This window comes from Galeopterus variegatus, unplaced genomic scaffold (genome assembly GCF_000696425.1).
Source record: "Galeopterus variegatus unplaced genomic scaffold, G_variegatus-3.0.2 Scaffold826, whole genome shotgun sequence".
NCBI classification, from domain to species: Eukaryota; Metazoa; Chordata; class Mammalia; order Dermoptera; family Cynocephalidae; genus Galeopterus; species Galeopterus variegatus.
The window spans coordinates 471,088-494,765 of NW_007726937.1; the positions used below are offsets into that span (position 1 = coordinate 471,088).

Below are 23,678 nucleotides of genomic sequence, written 5' to 3' on the forward strand. Positions count from 1 at the left end.
AGTATAATTATACTGTACTCTATTTCAAACATGAGTTTTTAAATACTTTACAACTCCTAATCCTAAATTCAGGCCAGGATCTTGGTATGAGGACATGGTATGTTGCTTAACACGGACTTAAAATAAATGCACCTTTTCCCCCAAGATCTATTCTTAAAATTATTATTATTATTATTATTTTTTATTTATTTATTTTTTGTCCTTTTTCAGACCAGCCGCACCGTGCTCAGCCAGTGGGTGCACAGGCGGCCATCCCTATGTAGGATCCGAACCCGCGGTGGAAGCGCTGCTGCGCTCCCAGCGCCGCACTCTCCCGAGTGCACCACGGGCTCCGCCCTTAAAATTATTTTTTAAAAAGTATATTCAGGGCCGGCCCGGTGGTACACGCGGTAGAGTGCAGCGCTTGGGAGCGTGGTGGCGCTCCCGCCGAGGGTTCGGATCCCATATAGAGACCGGCCAGCTCACTGGTTGAGCGTGGTGCGGGCGCGACACCGAGGGTTGCAATCCCGTTGCCGGTCGCGGTACGGGCGCGACACTGAGGGATGCAATCCCGTTACCGGTCACGAAAAAAGACAAAAAGGAAAAAAAAGAAAAAAAAAAAAGTATATTCAGAAAGCTCCAGGTTCTCATTGTTAATACTTCTCATTGTTAAAATTCTCCAAGAGGGAATCTTAAGAACAGGATCACTGGAAATAGATCCCTGTATAAAATGACACAGAGAATCAGATAGCAAGCTTAGAGTCATACCAATGTAATACTGATCAAGAAAGAGAGAAAAATTATTGGCTGTCAGTAGTGTGGTCCACCATCTATCTTCTCATTCATGAACTAGCAAATCGATTTAACAATTAGTTTGAACTACTTCATGACAAAAATATGAAGAACAATATTAAACAAAATCATAATGAAGATCAAAGAGTATTTTTCTCTCTAATTCTTCTTGCCATAAAATAATGAACTGTGTTCTGCACATTTCTTATGAATGTAAATTTCATGATGAGAAATACAAAGGAAAATGTACAGAATTTTTCACAGCTACCAAAAAAGAAAAAAAAAAAACAAAACAAAACTATGTGCTGGCAAAAGTGTCTCAAATTGTCATACATTATTTGTACTACTTATGGAGATGTTTCTTCCTTCAATGCTAGCCTCACACACAGAAATAAGACAAAGATGAGCTTCATTTCCCATAATGCTTGGACTTTTGACTCATGATTTGGAGAGTCCAAGGGTAGCAGGGCTGGCCCTGTCCTTTCTCTGAAAGTGGAGCCTTCAATAAAAACTTTGAAAATGTCAATGTATTTTGGGAAGATAGCTCAGGAAGGTGGAGTGTAGAAATGGGAAGTGCTACATAGGGAAAGACTAAAAGCCGTTGAACTTGTCACCTCTGTGAGCAACTGAGACTTGTTTGCCCCGAGAACCCCTTAGAAACCTTAAACAATATGCCTCAGAATAGTTTCTTCAAACAGTAGTAACTGTCCACCAATTTTTCTCCTCCATGGGTTGAAGGTGGCCTTCAGGGCATTGACTTCCCCACATAGCTAAAGTGTCCTGTATAAGGACCAACAAAATTCCTGTGGCTTAGGAAGAAGCACTGAGGCATAGAAGGGGAGAGAAATACCGAGTGAGATGGGAGGCTAGCATCACCCTGGTAACTGTTTACCAAAACTTTAGCTGAAGTGTGAATGCCCCAAGGGACAGGAGGTGCAAAATGGGTTCTACTAGTCATCCTGTCTCACAGCTAAAAGCTAAACATCTATCAGCTCTAAGATTCTATCTGTCAGGACATCTCCCCAAACCCCACAAACTTCAAAACACAAGTTTCAGAGAGGCATTTTGAAGATGAGCAAAATCTTCCTTAGCTTACCTTTCTTAGCCTAATAATGCCATCCTGGGCCTGGGCATCAGAAGTGATTTCAAAGAGTGTTGTTCCATCTCCATCAATGATGTCATAGGATGACTGTGCATTTTCACCAATATCCTGATCATTGGCCTTCACCCTTCCTATTGCAGTGCCAAGAACCACATCTTCTGGTACTGAGAAGTGATACAGACCTTAGAAAAGAGGAGAAACACTGAGCATTGCACAAATTCTAACCATTCACTAATTAATTTAGCAACTTTTTTATTGGGCACCTCCTTTGTTCTGGGCATTCCCATAGATGCTGCTAATCCAGTGATGTAAGAGAAATATCCCTTTCCCCTGTGGAACATACAGTCTTTTAAAAGAGTCAGAGACAAAGAGATCCCAGAAATAGTGTTATCTCTTCAAGACTCTTCTGAGGTAGGAAACTTACTCAACCATGTGTTAACCTAGTATATATTTGGAGCAGTTATATCAGGATATGAGTGAGTTTATGTGAATGTTCTTTCCAGATTTCTGTATAATCACATTGACTGCCTGTGGGTATATTCATTGTTGCCCAACATAAAATATTAAACCAATTTCAGGACAGAAAGATGCAATGTGTAACACACTGAAAGTCACTTTTGAACTTACCTTTATATTTACAGACTTGTAGACCATTTTTGATAAAATCCAATTACTAAACTTCTGCTGTGCCCTGAAGCCAGCTGTTCAGACACATGAAACACTCCTCTTGTTACTAAAGTCCTCATCGCTGTGAAGACCAAAAACCCTACCTTCAAAATTCTTTAAGCAAAATACAAATACAGCGTATATTCATTTTCCGGGGGGAGAGGGGGGCTGTAAAGCCTGTCTAATTAGTGGCATTGGTCCCATTTTTATGCAAACCACTTTAGCTGTTGAATAAAACAGCTAAGTTGGTGTCACTCACCTTCATTGGCATAGAGGAAACTGCTGGTGCCCAGACATAACCCCCAGCTATTAACACTTTAGTGCACATCTTCCCATCATCTACCTGCTAACTCCTGCATTTCTTTGTCTGAGGGTTTTCTCTGGCCTTCAGAATCCATTTTGCTTACTGCATGTCAGGCCAGACCTACCATAGAATCAATGCCCCTGCAGAAGCAGCCCTCAAAAACTTACAGGAAGGGACTGGCCAGTTAGCTTAGTTGGTCAGAGTGTGGTACTGATAACATCAAGGTCTAGGGTTTGATCTCCGTACAGGCTAGCTGCACCCAGAGAAAACAAACAAACGAAAACAACCAACCTAACAAAAAAACAAGAAAAACAGACCTCACCGGATTTAGTATATAAAACCTTAGGCTCCTCCCTTCTCTAGTAAGATAACTGTGTTATTTCTTTATATATATATATGTATATATTCTTTACATATTATAATATGTATAGAAATATAAAGAAATATATATATTTCTTTACAGTGATCAGACTTTCCCCAATAGGATGAAGCTCCATTCACCCACAGTGTCAGCTGGCTTAATAATGCACATTTTCTCGGCTCTCTTTCCTTCTCTCTCATTTCCCCACTGGTGCTTCTAGAGACCATCTCCAAGTTAAACTACTTACAATCAAATTCTTGTTTCAGTACTTGTTTCCGGGAGAACCTAATTCAGACAACCAGGAAGTTTTAATCTCCTTGCAATCACAACAAGAGAAAAATAAACATTCAATGGATCATAAACCCAAAGGAAAAAAATTAAGTGTAGAGAACATATGTAATTCTAGTTTGAACTCAATCACGGAGTCCCTTGGATAAACTAAGTCTCATTTTACCCAATATAACAGTACTGGTTCAGATGAGAAGTAACGTTTCTTCTAAAACTAACATCTTTGGGCCGGGCCAGTGGCACACTGGAGAGTGCGCTGCTTGGGAGCGCGGCGGCGCTCCTGCTGAGGGTTCAGATCCCATGTGGAGACCGGTTCCCGCTCACTGGCTGAGCACGGTGCAGGCGCAACACCAAGGGTTGCGATCCCGTTACCGGTCCCCAGTACGGGCGCAACACTGAGGGTTGCGATCCTGTTACCGGTCAGTAAAGACAAAAAGGAAAAAAATAAAAAAATAAAATAAAAAATAAAACTAACATCTTTTTTACTTAATTATGAAATTAAAATGTCTCTTAGAATCATAAAGCTATTGAGCTGGTGAACAAAATAGTTTCCAAATAGTTTTGCCATAAGGTGGGTGCCTAAAATTTTTGTGTCAAGAACAAGTCTTCCAATTCTCTAAAAATTGGTGTAATGATTCCATTTCCTTCAAACTTTATATTCCAGGAAAGGTTTGAGATACTCTCTTTAAATATGCTTATCAGATAAATAAGTCAGCAAAGGGCCTCACCTTGCTGCTGGTCATGCATCACGGAGCCTGCATGGGAAACCATGCAAATGCAACATTCCTTTATCCATTCCTATTCTGCTCATTTTCATCACGTCTATCAGTGTGATCATAGTTAATAGTTATTACCTCTAAGAAGGAGAATGCTTTTGAAACTCATCTGCCACTATTGAATTGGAAAATCATTTTCTGAGAAAGAAGAGTTGCATATTACTGCATTAACTACATAGCAACTAAAAAGGAAATAAAAGAGGGGGGGAAGGAGAGAAGAAATGTTTTTCTCCATTTCAATAATTTTGTGTAAGAAGGATGCATTGCTGTCTGATTTATGAATCAACAAGTGTAAAAAGTCTTAAATTCTTAATGAAAATGCTTTTCCTCTATTGTTTCTACCTTGGAATTTCTGCAGATATATTCGCAAAGGTATCTCAATTGTGTCATTTTCAAGCTACATCTCTCTCTCTCTCTCTCTCTCTCTCTCTCTCTCTCCCCCCCCTCCACCCCCCCCCTTTAACTCTTCAAACAACAGTTCTCCTATGATATTTCCTGTCCAGTGAATAGTTATCCTTAGACTTTTGTCATTATTAACTCTTAATATGTATCACACCTACACACTTGTTTCCACTTCCACTGTGATCACCCTTGCTTGCCAGAGCTACCATCACCTTTTACATGAATGATTACAAACACCATTTTAACTGGTTGCAATGTGAAAATGGCATTTTCTTTTTCCTGATTTCTCTGGGGCCAATCCTATCATTCCATCTACAATTTGAAGTCTTTTCAATGGCTTCCCAGATCTTAGAATAAAGATCATGGTACTTAAAATGGCCTGCAAATCCAAGTACAGCTAATTCCCCCATAACCTAACACTCCAGCTTCTTGTTCGAACACTTTCCCCACTATGCTACAGCTGCAGTGAAATTTTTTCTATTTCCAGACTGGCCATATACCCTCCTTCTATAGGGCTTTACTGTTAGTATTATTATTGTCTATAATTAAGGTGTGCAATATGATGCTTTCATAAACAGAGTCATTCCCTTGGAAAGATATCTCCTCTCCCATTCACAATAGCCAAGAAAGGGAAACAACCTAAGTATCCACTGATGGATGAATGGATAAAGAAGTTGTGGTGTGTATATATACACAATTAAATATTATTCAGCCTCAAAAAAGAAGGAGATTCTGCTATTTGCAACAACATGGATAAAACCAGAGTGAAATAAGCCAGACACAGAGAGAAAAAAATTGTCTGATGTCACTTACGCATGAAATCAAATACTTAGATACAGGGCTTTTGAACATCTTTTTAAGCTGCAATGTCCATCCTCCTTCCCCTGGTTTCACCTTGTTCCAGCTAATCTATACTTATCTTTCATGTCTCAACTCAAGAGTTGATGCCAAATCATCTCTCTTAGTCATATTACTTGGATAAATGCTCAGAAGAAAAGCATTTCATGAAAGTACAAGAATGCTGACAAATAATAATTGTCTCCTTGATTCATTTCATGTGGCTGCCTAGAATGCTGTTGTAAACGTTTCTGAGGCAAAGTGCTGCCTTTGTAGGGAGGAGTAGAGTAAATGATTACTGATGTCCACCCCTTACCCCACCCCGGCTGCAGGAAGGAGTGTATGTGGTCGCATCAGGCGTACCTTTCCCACTTCAGACTCTAGAGATCTGGCTTCTTTTATTCTACAAATGAGGCTAATGATAGAGCATTATCAGAGCTGCATTTCCATCATCCTCTTAAGTTTTCTTAATGGAAGATACTATGGAAAAGAGAAATGAGCAGACATCTTGCAGTCAGACATGCCCGTTATAACTCTCAGTGACTTACTATATATTTGATATTTTAGAAATTTTCTCAACTTTTTTAAGATCTGTAAATTGAGGATAAATTTAGTGCCCAAATGATGACAGGGTAGTTGGTTATTATATATAAGTATATACACACACATACACAATGTATGTGAGTGTATATGTATATGTACATATATGAATGGCCATACCTTGCATATAAAGGGCACTCAATAGTTGTTATCAGCAACTACAATTACTTGAAGTTGATGCGACAAGCAAACAGAAAGGACATTGTTGGGTGGGAGGGAGGAAAGGGAGGAGGGAGGAAGGTTTTGGTAAGGGGCAACAATAATCAACCACAATGTATACCGACAAAATAAAATTTTTAAAAAAAGGAATATTTTATGAAACTGAAAAAAAATAGTTGTTATCAGTTTTTTGAATGTCACTGAAAATTGTAATATTAATTCAAATGAAAACACTACATTTATATTCTCACTCAGTGAAGGAAATTCACTTACTCTGTGCAAATTTTGGAGGATTGTCATTGACATCAGTAAGAGTCACTGTAAGTGTTGTGGTCCCAGACAGGCCACCAGAATGTCCACCCATATCTTTGGCTTGGATAACAACCAGGTACTCCTCCTTGGCTTCTCTGTCCATGTTGGGAAGGGCAGTTTTTATAATAGCTGATGGGGAAAAAAATGAAAGAATGACTTTCAGGCAGAGAGCTCATTCAGCAATGAGTGTGTAAATCACACACACATAACACAAACACACACATGTGCATACATACATTAAGTCCCCACTCAGATAATTCTTTGTTTTCTTTTAACATTTATCTGGTTTCAGGGATATCAACACTGACAAAGATTGTAGTCATAGTCGTTTATATGTAACTTGCAAAAGTACATATTACATTGCATAAAAATAGAACTTGCAAAAATATAGATTAAAAACTAAACTGAATGGCATACTCTTGCCTAAAAAATTAAAGTATAAATCATAACCCAGCCTCATCTACCTTGGAAAACCCTGGAAGTGAAAGAATCATACAATTTATCACAGTCCCCAATTCCCCTACAAGAGGAGTAAATACACAAACAGCTTGAAGCCTCTGAGGTCAAAGATAAATTACTTTGAAGCTCACAAATACATTAGAGAGATGAAAGAAAATGACATTTATATGAGTGCTTATAAAATTTAGGTACCACCACATTTTAACATCATCATCAATTAAAGACATACAGTGGACTTTGGAGTTTGACATGGAGCTTCTAATAATTAGAGAAAAAAAATGATATAATTCCCCAAAGAAGGCAGAAACTTTTTTCAAGAAAATTGATTGGCCAGGATCTGTACATGAGACTTCTCAGGTTGAGTGGAAGAATTCCTGCAACTTTCTCAGACTCATAGCAGATTGAAATGTATTATTCTCATCATTTTTTTTATATATCTTGAGAGTAAAATTTTAAAAAAACAAAACTGTGATGTCTCTCAGACATTTGTAATTAAAATAGTTTTGTGACTCAGTTGAAAATAGCACACCTGGGTTAGTGTCTAGGAGTTATATCAGAATTTGAGTGAAGCATCACAGTGGTGGCCCTTGCTTATCAAATAGGACAAGAAATGCTCCAGGGTCTCCACCAATTACAGTATTTTTATGCCGTCCAACTTTGAGGGATACATCTTCATACTACCTAAGATGCATATATATTGACAAGTTTGATTCACCTTATAAATGCTCACTCATGATTGAATTCAAGCAAGATGGGTTTCTTATCTTAGGCTTACACTGACTAACGTTGTGATCATGAACAAATTATTGAACCCATCAGGACTCAATGACCCACTCTGTCTACTGAAGATAATAGCATGCCTCTCATTGTGAATATTCTAAAATTATGTGAGATAATTTATGCAAAGTTCTTGGCACACAGTGGTTACTCAGTCATGTTGTCCCCCGCCCCCTTGACCTCCCCCTTAGCAAACTTTATTTAATGCTTATCCGGATGGTGGTTAGAGTGCTGGGTATTCTCCAATTGCTCCTCAGACCCACAGTCCACACTTCTCCTCCTACTCTTGGCGTGGAAGATGTCCCTTGAATGGAATTTACTTTCTGGCTTTCTGTTAGGCACCATCAACATACATTAGCCTAGGAAATTATGAGAATAGAGCAGGGTGAAGTTGGAGCAGGGTGAGGTTCCAGACCCCCCAAAGACCTTCAGGGTTATTCATTATCCCTGGACGGTATCTCCTAACCTGGCCATACCTTTGTCCATAGTCCCTTCATTAAATTCTCCACAATCACCCATTCCTAGCAGGACCCTAAAATATGTGGGTATGGTACAGGTACTTTATCCAGGTGTCAAATATGTTGCCAGCATATCATTCTTACACAGACATCTACAGTTCAAAAATACTTAAACATAATAATGTCTTGTGTGGTCCAGAGGAGAACTCCTTGAGAATGCAGGGCAGGTATTTGTTTCCTTATCTGTGAAATGAGAATAATACCCATTCAGTTATGTGAGTTGTTCAAGAAGACTCAGCTGGGAAGCTGTACATCTGGGGGTCTTCATATTTTCTCTTTTCTTCTGCAATATAAGGAGTAGGTTTCCTGATTTCTAAGGCAAGCGGGGAGTCTCTCCAAGGTCTCTTGAGGGCACAAAGCACACTTAATTGGCTTCAGTTCAAACTGTATAATGAGCAGCTTTAGCTTTGCCTCAGCCCACTGCCTCAAGTCTCAACCCCACAACCAGCAACAACTCATTAGAAAATCCAAGACAGTATTTCTGGAACTCTTTTCCTGCTACCTTGTGGCCATAAAAGCTGAATAGGGGAAACCTCAAGTGTCCTTGATCTTCCTTTTTTTTTTTTCTTTGTGTGGTGGTTTATGTATACTTGCTACTTATTTTTTTTTTTATTCCTATTCAATGGACAGACCATTTCATTTACACAGACATTTCAAGATATTGGTAAACTCCTAAAATAGAAGTCTAAAATTGTGTTAAGAGTCCCTTCCTTTTCTCCCTGCTTTGGCTCACATATTCTCTCAAGCTTTAGCTTTCTGTCTTTCTTTCTTTTTTTCTTTTTAATGGATAAGAAAGAGAAATCCCCTATTTCTAAAATCATTGTTTGGCATTAAATACCACCTAACGGAGCAGAACATATAGTAATTAGGGCAGGCTGTTTTCTCTGTCGACTTTGAGAAGTCAAAATTACAACTATGAATACTAAAAAATGATTTAAACCTCAATTAAATGTCATTTCTTATCTATTTTCAACTTTGATCTTAAAAAGGCAGATAAGAGATTTCTATATTCTTTTAGCCCAAATAAACTAAAACACCTTTTGATGGTACTAATTTGAATTAACTTCTCACGGTCTGAGACATGAATTGTGTCCCTCTCTTTTCACAGAATGGTCAAGGAACAGTAGTGCTCATGTCATGTGCTTACAGTCACACATTCTCAATGCTCGGCAACATGTTCAGAAGCTTACAGATGTTTTAGCTTCCACTACACCAACCTGGCAGCAAATTAGGGTTTTCAGTTTTATGATAAGCAGTATGACAAAATGCTTTCTTCTGGGTAGTTGGTAAAATTCCTTTTTGTGGATATTTGATAAATAACCTCACAATAAAGAAAATCAACTTAGATCATTTTTTTTTTAACCAAGGAAATTCTAGGATAAGACTTGAAGCAGTGTTCATTTAGGGTTATAGGTACTACATTAAACACTTACACAGCTCATATATTGTACCTTATTTATCCCATGCTCTAATAAAAATCTATCCAGTGTTATTCAAGGTGATATTATCAAAATAATCCTATGACACCTTTTGTCTCTGACTTGCAGATTTCCAACTCAGTAGTAGTTCTAGGGTTTAGATTTAGACCCTCCTGTAGCTATCTACCCTTGGACAAATCACAGAACATCATTGGGACAAACTTTTTTTCCTTGAAAATGAGGGGCTCTGACATTCTGCAATTTTGAGAAGGGAAAACCACACACTTGGTGTTCAGGAGGACATGCCAGCCCTAGTGGACCCTCAGTAGCATTAACTGCACAGTAGATTCACATGAGGAAATGCAAACAATTATACTTTAGAAGAGTTTCCCTGGAACTCCATTTTGAAAATCGGCTCTAATCAGAAAATTCAGTTAATGAGCTCCCTCTTTTCTCCATGAATTTAATTCAATAGAGATTTGAAGCTGGCACTGGGGAGTGGAAGACAAGGGATAGGGGTGAACTCTGGTATCCCTGGAACTCCATTTTGAAAATCGGCTCTAATCAGAAAATTCAGTTAATGAGCTCCCTCTATTCTCCATGAATTTAATTCAATAGAGATTTGAAGCTGGCACTGGGGAGTGGAAGACAAGGGATAGGGGTGAACTCTGGTAGGAGGATTAAAATGGAAAGGGGGATCATCTCTTGCTCTGAAACTGTCCTTCATTACCTTGCTGTGAATAGACTGATCTCCTGTATTTAAAAGACATGGTTTTATCATTTTATCTTCACTTTTTTCAATCAAATGGAGATTTCTCTGGTGCAAAAGTTTAAGAATTTAAATCCTAGACTGGCCTAAGTTCTTCCAAGTGCTAAACAGCTGTTCTTTATGTCTCATTATCCAGGGAGTACTTCTGATTAGAATAAAGTTTCAGGCATCTCAAAAATTTAAAACTTGTTTTTTTTTTTTTCTTTCTTCCCATTGTCTTTAGTGTTATCATTTGAAAAGCATTCTGTATCTGTCATGAAGACTTCTTTTTATAATTTCTGTGATATCACCAGATTGAGAGGCTTCATGAGAAAAGCAAGGAGATGCTGATTAACTCTTTTGTCATTTTGAAGGCTGATTGCTGTAATTCAGTCTTCGTGGGTCTCCCAGATTGTGCTGTTCAGAGATTGCAGTTGATATAAAATGCTGTGCTAGACTCCTCTTTTGAATGAGACTTGTTGAACACATTATCCTGGCCATGAAACCACTAGCTTTGTTATCTGCAAAAACCCTTCCCAATTCCATGTGCAATTATCATCTTACTATCCATGAAAAGGGGTCTTTCATTTATGAGGCTAAATGGCATTAATTCACCAGAGACAAGTTATTTTGGGGGTCTCATAATACACCCATACTTTCTGCTATGTGATTTGCACTACAGGCCATCAGATATAAACAGTAACGGGTGTATAACCAGAGACACACATACACACCATAACACTAAATAACAGCTTCGCAACAACACCAAACCTGCACAGATAGATCATGAAGGAGAAAGTGCAAGACAGACAAATACATTAGACAATGATTCAGCCCTCATAAGGCTTAAAGAAAACTACATTTCCCTTTCCTTGTGACTAATAACTTATTAATTAGATAGGTAGGTAAAAGACAGATGGATAGATATACAGACCCATAGGCATATAGATAGAAATGGCCTGAATTTGAAGAAACTGTATCTCTTATTTATATAAAAACATAATTGGAAACAACAGTTTTTCAAATGAATCAGGACCAAAGGCTTGTTTATACATTTTGACCAAGTATATTTTAAACCAAGAACTTATTCTAAGGAAATCATAAATTTTGCCTTCTCTCAACCCATCATATTTTTAGGTTTAGTTGTTCATTTTTTATAAGATACTTTTAAAAAGAAAAGTAATTTAAATATTAACAATAGAGACATATTAAATTAATGATTAAGGTTATAAAGATCAAAGGCATACAGTATTAAGCAAACGTTAAAAACTAAGATTCTGAAGCAACACAAAAATGCTTATATTATCAAACTTTTTCAGTTCTCTTTAAAATAATGTATTTCAAGATTATTCTACATTAAAATGTGCATATAAAAATTTGAGAGGTTATGAAATATACACAAAGATAGCTCAATGCGTGTTTGCGGAGGCACTGGAGGTGTCCCTCTCCCACCCATATTTCTTACCACTTGATAATGGAAAGGACAGATCGTTATGTGTGAGAGAATGAGCTCTGAGGTTAGATATGTGAGAATTTATTTCTGTAGGAATATTACCAGTAATGCGATCTTGGGTAGGTCACTGAATCTCCCTGAGGCTTACTGATCTCATGTCTAAAATGTTAATTGCCAAACAAGCCCTTAAGGTTGGTACCTACATGATAGATACAAAGCCAAATGTTTCACTTTATAAATGATACGCACACACATGCACGCACACACATGCACACACACACATACACATAACTATACACATATATCTACATATATCTAGATATATGTAGATATATACATATTTTGTATTTACTTTTACAAGTATATTCATATGTATACATATATACACTCACACATATATATGTTATTTTGTATTTACATTTTATATATACATATACATATATATGTAAGATAAAATTTAGGTAATAATTCAATGGTAATAATAATTAGCACAGACTATGCTTTTTTAAAAAATTAGAGACAAAGATAATAATCAGTGATACAAGATATGAACATCCTTCACCAGCTTCAAAAAGGTAATGCCTCTACAATGATTTCCAGATAACAAAGTAATTTTTCTTTTTCATTCAAATCTCTGCGTGATTTGCCTCCAAACTTCTTTTACTATAGCATTCTAAACAGCATATGCCTTTCATTGCTAGGCACCTTTCGTTCTTCAGACTTGCCAAATATTTTGGTGTCTCCACAGTTTTCTGCGGATTGTGCAGTCTAGACCACCCTCTTACAATTTTATTCATTCTTGCAGACCCAGCTATGATGTTTCAGCAAAGAAGAAGCCTTCCCAGGTAAAGCTGATTACTCTCTTCCTTTTGATCTTATGCACCTTTGCAGGAACTTTCTCATAGCACTTAACTTTATGTTCCTTCTCCATTTCAGCACCTCCCTTACTATTTCAGTCTGCCCTGATGGTAAACTACTGGGTACAGAAGCCATGTCTCATTTATCCTTGTATGCCCAGAACCTAACATAATCTGCAGTTCATAATAGGCATTCAACAAATATAAGAAAGGAGAAAATAATTCAAAGAGAAAGAAAGAAGGTAGGAGGGAATGAAGAAGGAAGAGGAAAGAGGAAAAAAATGGAAATTGGATGTTTTCCAAGCTGCTCTGGGAACTCACTACTGGAGTATGCAAGCACTTGATAAATATAAATAATTTCCATGTCTTTAGGGACCTGAGGTATTTTGATACTGTTACAAGGTCACAAAGCCACCAAGTGTGGAAAGGGAATGTGAGACTTGAGAACTGAGCTCAAGTCTTAGTGTCTTCAAGGCTCAAGGGCTATTCCATTCCACAACAGCCCCACAGTCACATATTAAGTCATTCCAGTTTGCCAGAGAAAGGGCATACTGCTCCAATGAATGCCAGGGAGGTAAGTGTGTATATAGACTAAAGAAGACAGGAATTCTCATTGTTTCTCTAGATATTTTACCCATTTCATAATTGGCATTTGAGTTATTAATTAAATATTTAAATGTAAATTTGTGGTGCAGTGTTCTAATATTTCAGATATTCTCAAGAATACTCAAAAAAGGGGTGATGCTGATGGGCTATGTCCTAGTAATATTTCATGAATTTAATTACTTGGGGATTAATTCATTGAAAAAAAAATTGCTTTGATATGTATGCTTTACCAACAAATGATGCTCTGGTCTTAGTTGTGATTTTCGGCTATGTCCTAGTAATATTTCATGAATTTAATTACTTGGGGATTAATTCATTGAAAAAAAATTGCTTTGATATGTATGCTTTACCAACAAATGATGCTCTGGTCTTAGTTGTGATTTTTGAAGTTCCATGGTTATTTATTTCTCTTGGCATATAGTTATGACATCCAAATTCCCCTACAATAGCTAATAGGAAAACAAAATTCATTTTTCAGAGCTGAAAATACATTATCACATGACTATTAGGGGTTTAGAATATGGTCAAGTAATGATAAAGTATAGTATAGTATTGGACAAGTATAGTATAGTCTGTGGCTAAACAAGTATCTAAATACCAGTCTCTAGAATCATAGTTATGAAATATTAATGAAATAATTCTCTCTTCTTTACCAAAACTCTCCACTGAGTGGTTAGGAAAATGTTTGTCCAACAATCTTCTCTTATGCTAATATAGCATCTTAATATGAATTTCTTTGACAGACATGACTTCTTTCATATAGGTCTTCTATATTAACCTCTACATGACCTTCCCCATTTGTGTCTGAAAATTGTTACTTGAAAGCTTTAAATCAGACCAGAGAATCATTCAAGTGTCTCAATGTGTAAATATTGCTTCCTTATAGGTGATTTCTTGTTTTATAGTGCAATATATACTTAGACTAAAAAACAATAGTTTCTTTATTATCCCATTGTGTAGATCACAGCCATATATATTTCCATATGCATATGGAATAACATAGGGGATTCTTGCAAGTAAATTAGCAATATCCCATCACTAATTTTTTTTTCCACACAACATGCATCATGACTTTACTGTATGGACTGTTGCTTCTGTAGCTCCTGGATGCCCCTGTCACATAATGCCCCACAGGTCACCATTTCCAGCATCAATGTATGGATAGCCAATGACTGATGCTACTTAAATTGCCAATTTTGAATTACACCAAAATACTTGCAATAATACTTATTCAGAATTGAGGTGAAATTTCTTTTCCCCTAAATGAAAACATTTCCAGAGACTACTCTATCAAGTGGTATTATTTCTGTGAAGAACATGATGGCACTCTCCTTTCCTTAAGCCATAACTCCAATAACTAATTACATGTATAATAAGTATTGGTGGTTTATTTTATTTTATTTTTGTCTTTTTGTCTTTTTCCGTGTCCGGCAACGGATCGCAACCCTCAGTGTTGCCCCCGTACCGGACCGGGGACCGGCAACGGGATCGCAACCCTCGGCGCTGCTCCCGCGCCTCGCTCAGCCAGTGAGCGGGAACCGGTCTGTATGTGGGATCCGAACCCTCGGGCGGGAGCACCGCCGCGCTTCCCAAGCAGTGCACTATCCAGTGCGCCACCGGGCCGGCCCTGTATTGGTGGTTTAAAAAAGCAAAGTGAAAGTCACTAAAAAAATTGGATGCTTTCTGCTAGCAATTCAGAACTTCAGCGGATGAGAACAGCAGGGTTGTAGATTAGCTGGAGTACAGGCTTTAGAATGCCATACTGAAAAATGGAGCCAGGATTCAGAACTGAGTCTAAACAAAGCTAAGTGACCACCTTCAACTCTTTGAAATTCAGTCCTCTCATCTGTAAAACAGATAGAAACACCCACCTGACACTATGTATATGAAAAAGCACCTAAGGTAGTTTATAGAGTGTAATAGTTTCTCAAAACAAATTCTAATTGAATTAATACTATCCCCAAATATTAAAGTAGTCCTGAGTCTTCTTATAGTCTGCCTTCTAGTCCTAGGTAACAATCAGACGAGCCATGTCATTTTGACCACAGCTTCTCCATACAGACATGTAGGGCATGGTGTTTTAAGAGCCCAGATTTGATACCACACATTGGGTTTTATTTCTGGCTTTTTCACTAACCAGTGTTATAACTAATCAGTTAAATTTTGTTCACATCTCTGAATTCCTGATGTCTCTTCTGTTATATGAAGACAATGCTTACCCAAATGAAAACATTTCCAGAGACTACTCTATCAAGTGGTATTATTTCTGTGAAGAACATGATGCCACTCTCCTTTCCTTAAGCCATAACTCCAATAACTAATTACATGTATAATAAGTATTGGTGGTTTAAAAAAGCAAAGTGACAGTCACTAAAAAAATTGGATGCTTTCTGCTAGCAATTCAGAACTTCAGCGGATGAGAACAGCAGGGTTGTAGAGTAGCTGGAGTACAGGCTTTAGAATGTCATACTAAAAAATGGAGCCAGGATTCAGAACTGAGTCTAAACAAAGCTAAGTGACCACCTTCAACTCTTTGAAATTCAGTCCTCTCATCTGTAAAACAGATAGAAACACCCACCTGACACGATGTATATGAAAAAGCACCTAAGGTAGTTTATGGAGTGTAATAGTTTCTCAAAACAAATTCTAATTGAATTAATACTATCCCCAAATATTAAAGTAGTCCTGAGTCTTCTTATAGTCTGCCTTCTAGTCCTAGGTAACAATCAGACGAGCCATGTCATTTTGACCACAGCTTCTCCATACAGACATGTAGGGCATGGTGTTTTAAGAGCGCAGATTTGATACCACACATTGGGTTTTATTTCTGGCTTTTTCACTAACCAGTGTTATAACTAATCAGTTAAATTTTGTTCACATGTCTGAATTCCTGATGTCTCTTCGGTTATATGAAGACAATGCTTACCTCATTATTTTTAAGATGATTATTGAGGAAGATAATGCATATAAAATATTTAGCCAATGATAAAAAAGGAGTAATTAGCTGATCAGTGACGATGACAACTACTACTACAACTACCACTAAGACTGCATTTTTGCTCTAATGCATAAGACTGCAAAGGACCATAGAGACATGGGCAACAATTTGTTTCTGTCACTTTAACAAAGGGCAGAGGGACAAAACTACTTCAATGAAAGAGCTTTGGCCAGGAAAGGAGCATCTTTAATTATAGCAGGTACCACAATGGGTATCAAACACATGCTGATGAATTGCCCAAATTCCCCTCAGAGTAAGAATCAGGAACCAGACTAAGCTAAAAAGAAATTTTCTAGGGCTTCCTACCACCATTGTGGTTCTACTGGTTTTTCTTTGCCATCCAAAGAGGTTTATAAAATACTGAGATATACAAAAGTAAAAGGTGTTCAAGTACTGAGAGGGGTTACATGCTAGAGTCACTTAAAATCCTGACAACTTGATTCTTTTACAATAATTCAAAGGACTCAAATCTCACAACTAACCCTGGATAATCTCCTCACCATTCCTTATGTTCCTTTCAATCCAATACCCTCCTTGACCCTTTTGTTGCATTCCATCTGTTCTGTTTTTGAAATCCTCCTACATTCTTCTTTGGGGGGTACAGGCTCCCTTTTTTCCCATTATAGTGACTCCCCTCCTTTTCTTCACATTATCTCTCAAAATAGAATTTTTCCTCCTCCACCTCCCCTCCTGTCTGTTCTCAGACAATGCTGCTGCATGATTCCTGCTCAGTCAGATCGATGTCAGTGCAATAGCATCAGCTACATGCACTACACTCACCCCTTCTTTTCCTTCTTGCTTATTGTCATTGATGTTGGTTACTGTATTCTTTCTTTATATTTTCATATTATCAAAAAAAAATTGTACTCATGCAATCAATGCCTTTTAGCTCACATTCGTAGACCTAAGAGGACAGGTGAGAAAATACTAAGCTCTATTTTATACAGAATAAGGAGACGAAGCTGTATGACCAAATAACAGACAAGGAATGGGTCTGCCATTCCACAAGGGTTTTTTGAGCATCTACTACATACCAAACATCGTTGATACTAAGAATAGAGTGAAGACAGACAAGGAGGCTGACTTCACAATCTTTACATTCTAAGTGTGAAAGCAGAGGGGTGTATTGCAAAGTGCAAAGCTACATGAAACAAGGCAACCAGGCTCCACAAGTCATTGGCTTTCCTACCTCCAGCTTTTTCATTTGTGAAACAGAATGATAATTACTTTGCAGACAAAATGAGGCAGATATATGTACTACAAAAGTGCAAAGCTACATGAAACAAGGCAACCAGGCTCCACAAGTCATTGGCTTTCCTACCTCTAGCTTTTTCATTTGTGAAACAGAATGATAATTACTTTGCAGACAAAATGAGGCAGATATATGTACTACAGTGAACCATTCATCAGTGGTTCTCATGTACACAGACCACATCTTAACTGTGATTAGCCCAGGCCATTTGTGGATCTTACAGTCCAGGTATGATTATTCCCTATGATGGAGAGGCAAGCATAGGGGAATGAATCTCTGCGTCCCTCTAGGACAGAGATAATTAGACTTGTATAAACAAGAAGTTGAGTCTGACCTTCTTAGGAGGCAAGCCAGAGGCAAACCAGTAACAAGGAAATTGAGTAGATGCTCTTGTTAATAGAAATTTACCATACAGAGGGTTAGTAAAAGCAGGTTTTTGTAGATCTATTGTTCCCTTACTGACAGTTGTCAAAATACATCAGAGCACTGTTTCTTCAAATATACTAAGTGGCTTTTGTTTTTTATTCTTTATATTAAACTGTGAAACTCTATAACACATACATACATTTTACTTTTCCTTCTCTACATTTTTAAAAATTATATAATTCTCCCTTGTCTTTCACTTCCTGATTCTTATCCACCTCTTCTCAGGCTCCATCCCTCCTCCTTTGTCTGCTATATGTAATCTTTCTTTGAATATCTTTGTTCCAAAAAATCTAAGTGAAGAGATGTATTATGAGAATACATATCTGGTGTGTGAATGGATGAATTAATTGGTATTGAAGATCAGTTTTCTCTAAATGTTTATTTCTTTCAATTCAATTCAAAACTCCCACTAATTACTTATTTGTGAAGCATCAGACTTGCTTGAGGGCCCTGTATATGATTCTCTGCAGCAGAGATACACACAGTAGGTGGAAGATTACTTTCTTCAAATTCTTAGTTGTTCATGGTAATTACAGAAACTAAGGTTTATCTGTTTATGTTTTCTGTTTTTGTGCTTCCCTCAATACAAAGAAAGCAAGCAAATGATTTCTGAGAAACTTCCAATCACTACTACACATGACATTTTATACAGTGTAATGCTAAGTAAAACACTGACTCTAGAAGTAATCTGCGTATCTTCACATGAGTGAAACACATGTAAGAAAAGTCATGTAATACAGAGAAAACAATTGTGGGCTAGGATGGAGGCATAAATGAATCTTCAAATTTGACATTTATGTTTTGAGTGACTTTGAATAAGTCCCTCTTCTCATCATGATTTCTCTGACCTGTTAAATGAAGAACACTAATCTTTTGTCTCTAAAATGATCAAGGAATTAAATCAAAGAAATGTGTATGAGGTTGCCTGAAAGATATACTTTTCCTCTTCCTTCAAATTACAGCATAATAAGTGGCTTCCTCAAAGTCACACTGCTAGCAATGATGTTGGAATACTGAATTTTCTAACTCCAATTCCAATAGTTCCCTCCCTAAGCAACAGTGTGTTTCTTCGTCCATCCTTGCTGAAAAAATACATTTGTTGAGAACCCAGAGAACATATTGAAATATATTGCATCACAGATAGAGGCAGATTGTACTGATGATTACCACAATCTTTAACATTTTCTCCCCCTCTCTTTTGCTAGGAAGTGTTGCTAAGTGATGTCTCCAAAGGGGTCCAAAGATAAGGGAATGCCATTGATTCTTTCTAATCCTATTAGTCATTCTCTCAATAGCTGCTTGTCTGATCATTTGATGTTGGAGTTTGAAATTAGTTTTGTTGTTGTTTTATATATTTAGAGGCAAATAAAACTACCTAAGCCTCACAATCTCCATGTATGCAGATGATCTGATGTGAGGGGGAAATTCTAGGGGCCTATTTCTAAATAATATCCAAAAATATCCTGTATGAGGGAATCAGGAAGCTGATAAATAGATCAACCTTTCTTTCTTCCTTAGTGGTTTTTCAGACTTGTGCTAATTCTGTCAAAATACTTCAAACTTTAATTTCTTAACACACCCACAGTAACACAAGAAAAGTCGAGACATGTTACCATCTCCCACCTTCTTTAATTCCCCAACATTGCATAAGGTTGGATAATGTGATTCCGATCAATGACCACAGCGAGAGCACTTCTAATGAGACAAGCACTGTATTAAGGGTTGGAGATACAAAGATAAATGAGTTACCATTCTCTGGCCTGGGAGAGCTCACAATCCAAAGGATGAGGCAGGTGTGAGCAACACCTGCTATAATGCCAGTTCATCCTCTCCTATCTTGGACCCTGCTATCGTGTTTTGCATCACTGTATCCTAACATTTATCACACCAAATCTGTTTTCTATATGTGCTTCTGTTCTTCTTTTTACATCTACCTTACCTGTCCCTCTCTGTCAAAATCTGTTCTCTAAAGCTTTAAGCAGCCTCTTTTCTATAAAACTATCCTTGCTGCAATTTTTCCCATGCCAAAATATATGACTAATGCCTTGGTTACACCCTGAGCACTTTGGTGAATACTGTAAGACCAGACAGAAGTGATCTCCATCATTCCATGTTGTGAAAGGAAAGCCCTAAATTTAGAATTTCAACAATCATTATATCCTAGGTGTACACCAAAAAAATAAGACCATGATCAAGTCACTTCATTTCTTTGATTCTCTCTTCATTGGTAAAAACAGTATTGTAATTTCTCTCCTCAAATCTCAAACTATCAGTGAGGCTTTTGTTGCCAAATTTTATAAAACAATGATCATTCATGGTGACCCTCCTATTCTTTCTTACCTAAACATCAAAGTCTCTGCCCACATGCATACTAGTGGGAGCAGACAGAGAATATACAAATTGATTTTTCTTATTTATTGATGTTTACCCTACTCCTAGAACAGTATCTGGCACATAACAGTCTTTTGGTAAATTTTAATATTTTTCAATGACTCAATGCATGAATGAGTATCTTTTTTCTTGTTAGAAATTGCTATGGTCTCAATGTTTGTTCCCTCCCAAACTCATGTTGAAATTTAATTGCCATTGTAACAGTATTGAGGTGGGACCTTTAAGAAGTAATTAGTTTGTGAGGGCTCTGCACTCATGAATGGATTAATGCCCTTATCATAGGAGGAGAATGGGTCCCTTATGAAACAACAAGGAGTTTGAACCCCTTTTGTTTCTCTCGCTTGCCTTCTCTTTGCTCTCCCACCATTTGATGCCTCATAGTGCAGCAACAAAAGAAAGCCCTTGCCAGATTCCTGCACTTTGATCTTAGACTTCCCAGCCTCTGGAACGGTGAGAAAATAAATTTCTGTTTATTATAAATTACCCTGTTGTGATGTTCTGTTATAAAAGCACAAAACATACTCAAGATACAAATTCTATATAAAATAAAGCCATACAAATAATTGCTATTTGCAGAATTCTTCTGAAGATATATGGAGAATCAGGGCTGACTTTTTAGACCTTTTCACCTCTAAGATTTGAAACCCTGGACACAGAATGTTCAAGAGTCAGAGCAGTACTGCCCTACTTAACAGGGAGCTGTGCGGTGTAATTAATTTATGCCTCTGAAACATTCTGAATATCTTAGGATCAAATTACTGTTGTGCTTATTCTCACTCTTACATAAATATTTGCACATGTGAAAATTCAGCGCCTTGACATTTATTGAAATGGTTGCATGGAAAAATGAGGCAAAATGACTCAGAGACAGGTGTTGCTATCAGTGGAAAGGAAGTCAGCCCTTTGTCAATGTGACAACCACAGTGGTGCAGCTAAAGTGCAGAAACCACAGGGCTGGCCCGTGGCTCACTCAGGAGAGTGCGGTGCTGATAATAAAGTGCAGAAACCAGGACCTACTGGGGGTGGGTTGGGTGAAAGGTGGTCTTGGAATGCCTCTTCTCCCTCAGCTGTTTTTGAGTCTGAACAAACAGCCTGGGCCCTCTGGTTACGTTCTGTAGGGCTGCTCTACCAAGATAATAAGAACAGTTTTGTTTCTGTATTAATTGTGAACAAAACTCAATTTTCTACCCAAATTTATTTTCAAGCCCATTGTCTGTTACTAACCATTTTTAGTTCCAATGTGACCCAACATTCCGAGATGCAAAGCACTAGAGAGTAATATTTGGGTTATTGCCCTTCAATGAGAAGTCTAAACTTGGCAGGTAAGGTAACCCAATTAGTCGAGTAGAAACTACGTGTTCTGAATATCTCCATTTGAACCTATAAGAGCTTTGAAAAGTAGCTACAATCATTTGCCCTTATAGCTAATGATATTATTTTGTATATTCCTAAATAGTTAGAAAAGAAGATCTTGAATGTAATCACCACAAAGAAAAGATAAATGTTTAGGCGATGGATATGCTATCTCCCCAAAGTGAATTATTGTACAATATATGCATGTATTGAATCAACACACTGTACCCCACAAATATGTACCTACGTACAATTAAAAAAAGAAAGAACAAAAAGGATCTCAGGGATATGAAATATCTTAGTCAAGGTTGTGCAACTAAGGAATGTTGGGGGCAAAGTTCAACCTAACTCTGACTCCAAAGTTCACATGCAGACCTTCACAACCCCTGTTGTCTCCCCTGAAGTTCTAAACCAGGTTGTCACCACATTGAATCCCCTCTCAGAAACAGTGATCATTCAGAGGCTTAGCTGTGTGAAAAATCAGTGTTTAAATATAACATAGAGTTTTTCGTTTGTCTTTCTGCTTCCTTTCAGCAAATTTTTCAGTTACTTTAGATGACAGTCTTCAGTAACTATTTTCCAGCGTGTAGGAGGCACATTACTTTAGAGTTCAGAAGAAATGTAAATAAGACAAATCCCATTTTTAAAAATGTTTTTCCCCAAGTCTATTTTCAAATTATATAGAAAGTGATGTCATCTCAGAATAGATGCCATTATGAAGATTCTAATATTTGCTTATTGCAATTTGGTATAACTGGTGGATAGAAAATAGAACACCATGGGAGAGGGAGTGGGGTTATTTCCTTCTTTCTATTGTGGAATAACTATAGAAATGGAACATATAGTGAGAAAAAAAAACACACAACCAGTATGAGATTTATAAACATTTCCTTGAAACCTAATCATTAACAATCTTTGTGCAGTTATCCCATCAGAGAAATACTGAAAGTATGACTTTGTAAAGTCACTAAAATGTTGTTTTGAAGAATGCTTCTTTGATATCAAGTCAGACTTAATCTCTACTGATGTGACTGAAATCACAGAGAGTGAGCAAAGTTAATTCTATAACAACTTTATAAAAACTTTCCTTGAATCCATTCTGCAAAGGAGAAACTGAGAGCCAGTAAGGTTCATTCCCACCTCTTTCAATTACTAAATGTTTTCCCCACTTTATTATCCAAAGCCTGGCACATACTAACTAGTTTCTTTTATTACTATTTGTGCCTGGGGTTGCTAAAGTATGCTCTGCTGAGAGTGAGAACAAGGAAATGGAATTTGAAGTTTATTTCATCATGTCAATATAGTTATTTATTATTATTTTCATTTATAGCTCATGAATGTATTTGTTTATAAATAGCATGTTTATGAACAAATCTTAATCCCTTTCTTTAAGAGATCCACAGGTGTTAGAATGCATCATGTCAATATAGTTATTTATTATTATTTTCATTTATAGCTCATGAATGTATTTGTTTAGAAATAGCATGTTTATGAACAAATCTTAATCCCTTTCTTTAAGAGATCCACAGGTGTTAGAATGCAAAGGAAGCTTCTAAGATAGATAATATCACAGCAACAATATTAAAGGTAATGGGATGGAAAGAAAAGTTTCAATAGCGCTCTGTCACACACAATAAAATGTTGCTGCACATGGAAACTACATTTAAAGAAACTCTCCCAAATATATGTGTTTGTGTATACACACATATTTATATATATACACACACACATATATAATAATTTTATACATACACATATACATAAATCTAATTATGGCTGTACTTACATTTAACAAAAAGTTCAACTCTGTTAACCTTATGAATACAAAAATCACAAATTTACTG

General features: G+C 37.1%; 1 protein-coding gene across 2 annotated transcripts in view; it reads right to left on the reverse strand.

Moving 5' to 3' along the window:
* CDH8 (cadherin 8, type 2) overlaps positions 1-23,678 on the reverse strand; it is a 208,472-nt gene that overhangs the window by 171,545 nt on the left and 13,249 nt on the right. For both annotated transcript variants that reach the window (XM_008572712.1, XM_008572713.1), the window contains exons 2-3: positions 6,540-6,707; positions 1,868-2,055 (exon numbers count right to left, since the gene is read on the reverse strand). In XM_008572712.1, the coding sequence (XP_008570934.1) occupies positions 1,868-2,055; positions 6,540-6,681 (330 nt within the window). In that variant the 5' untranslated portion in view covers positions 6,682-6,707. The remainder of the gene's footprint in view (positions 1-1,867; positions 2,056-6,539; positions 6,708-23,678) is intronic.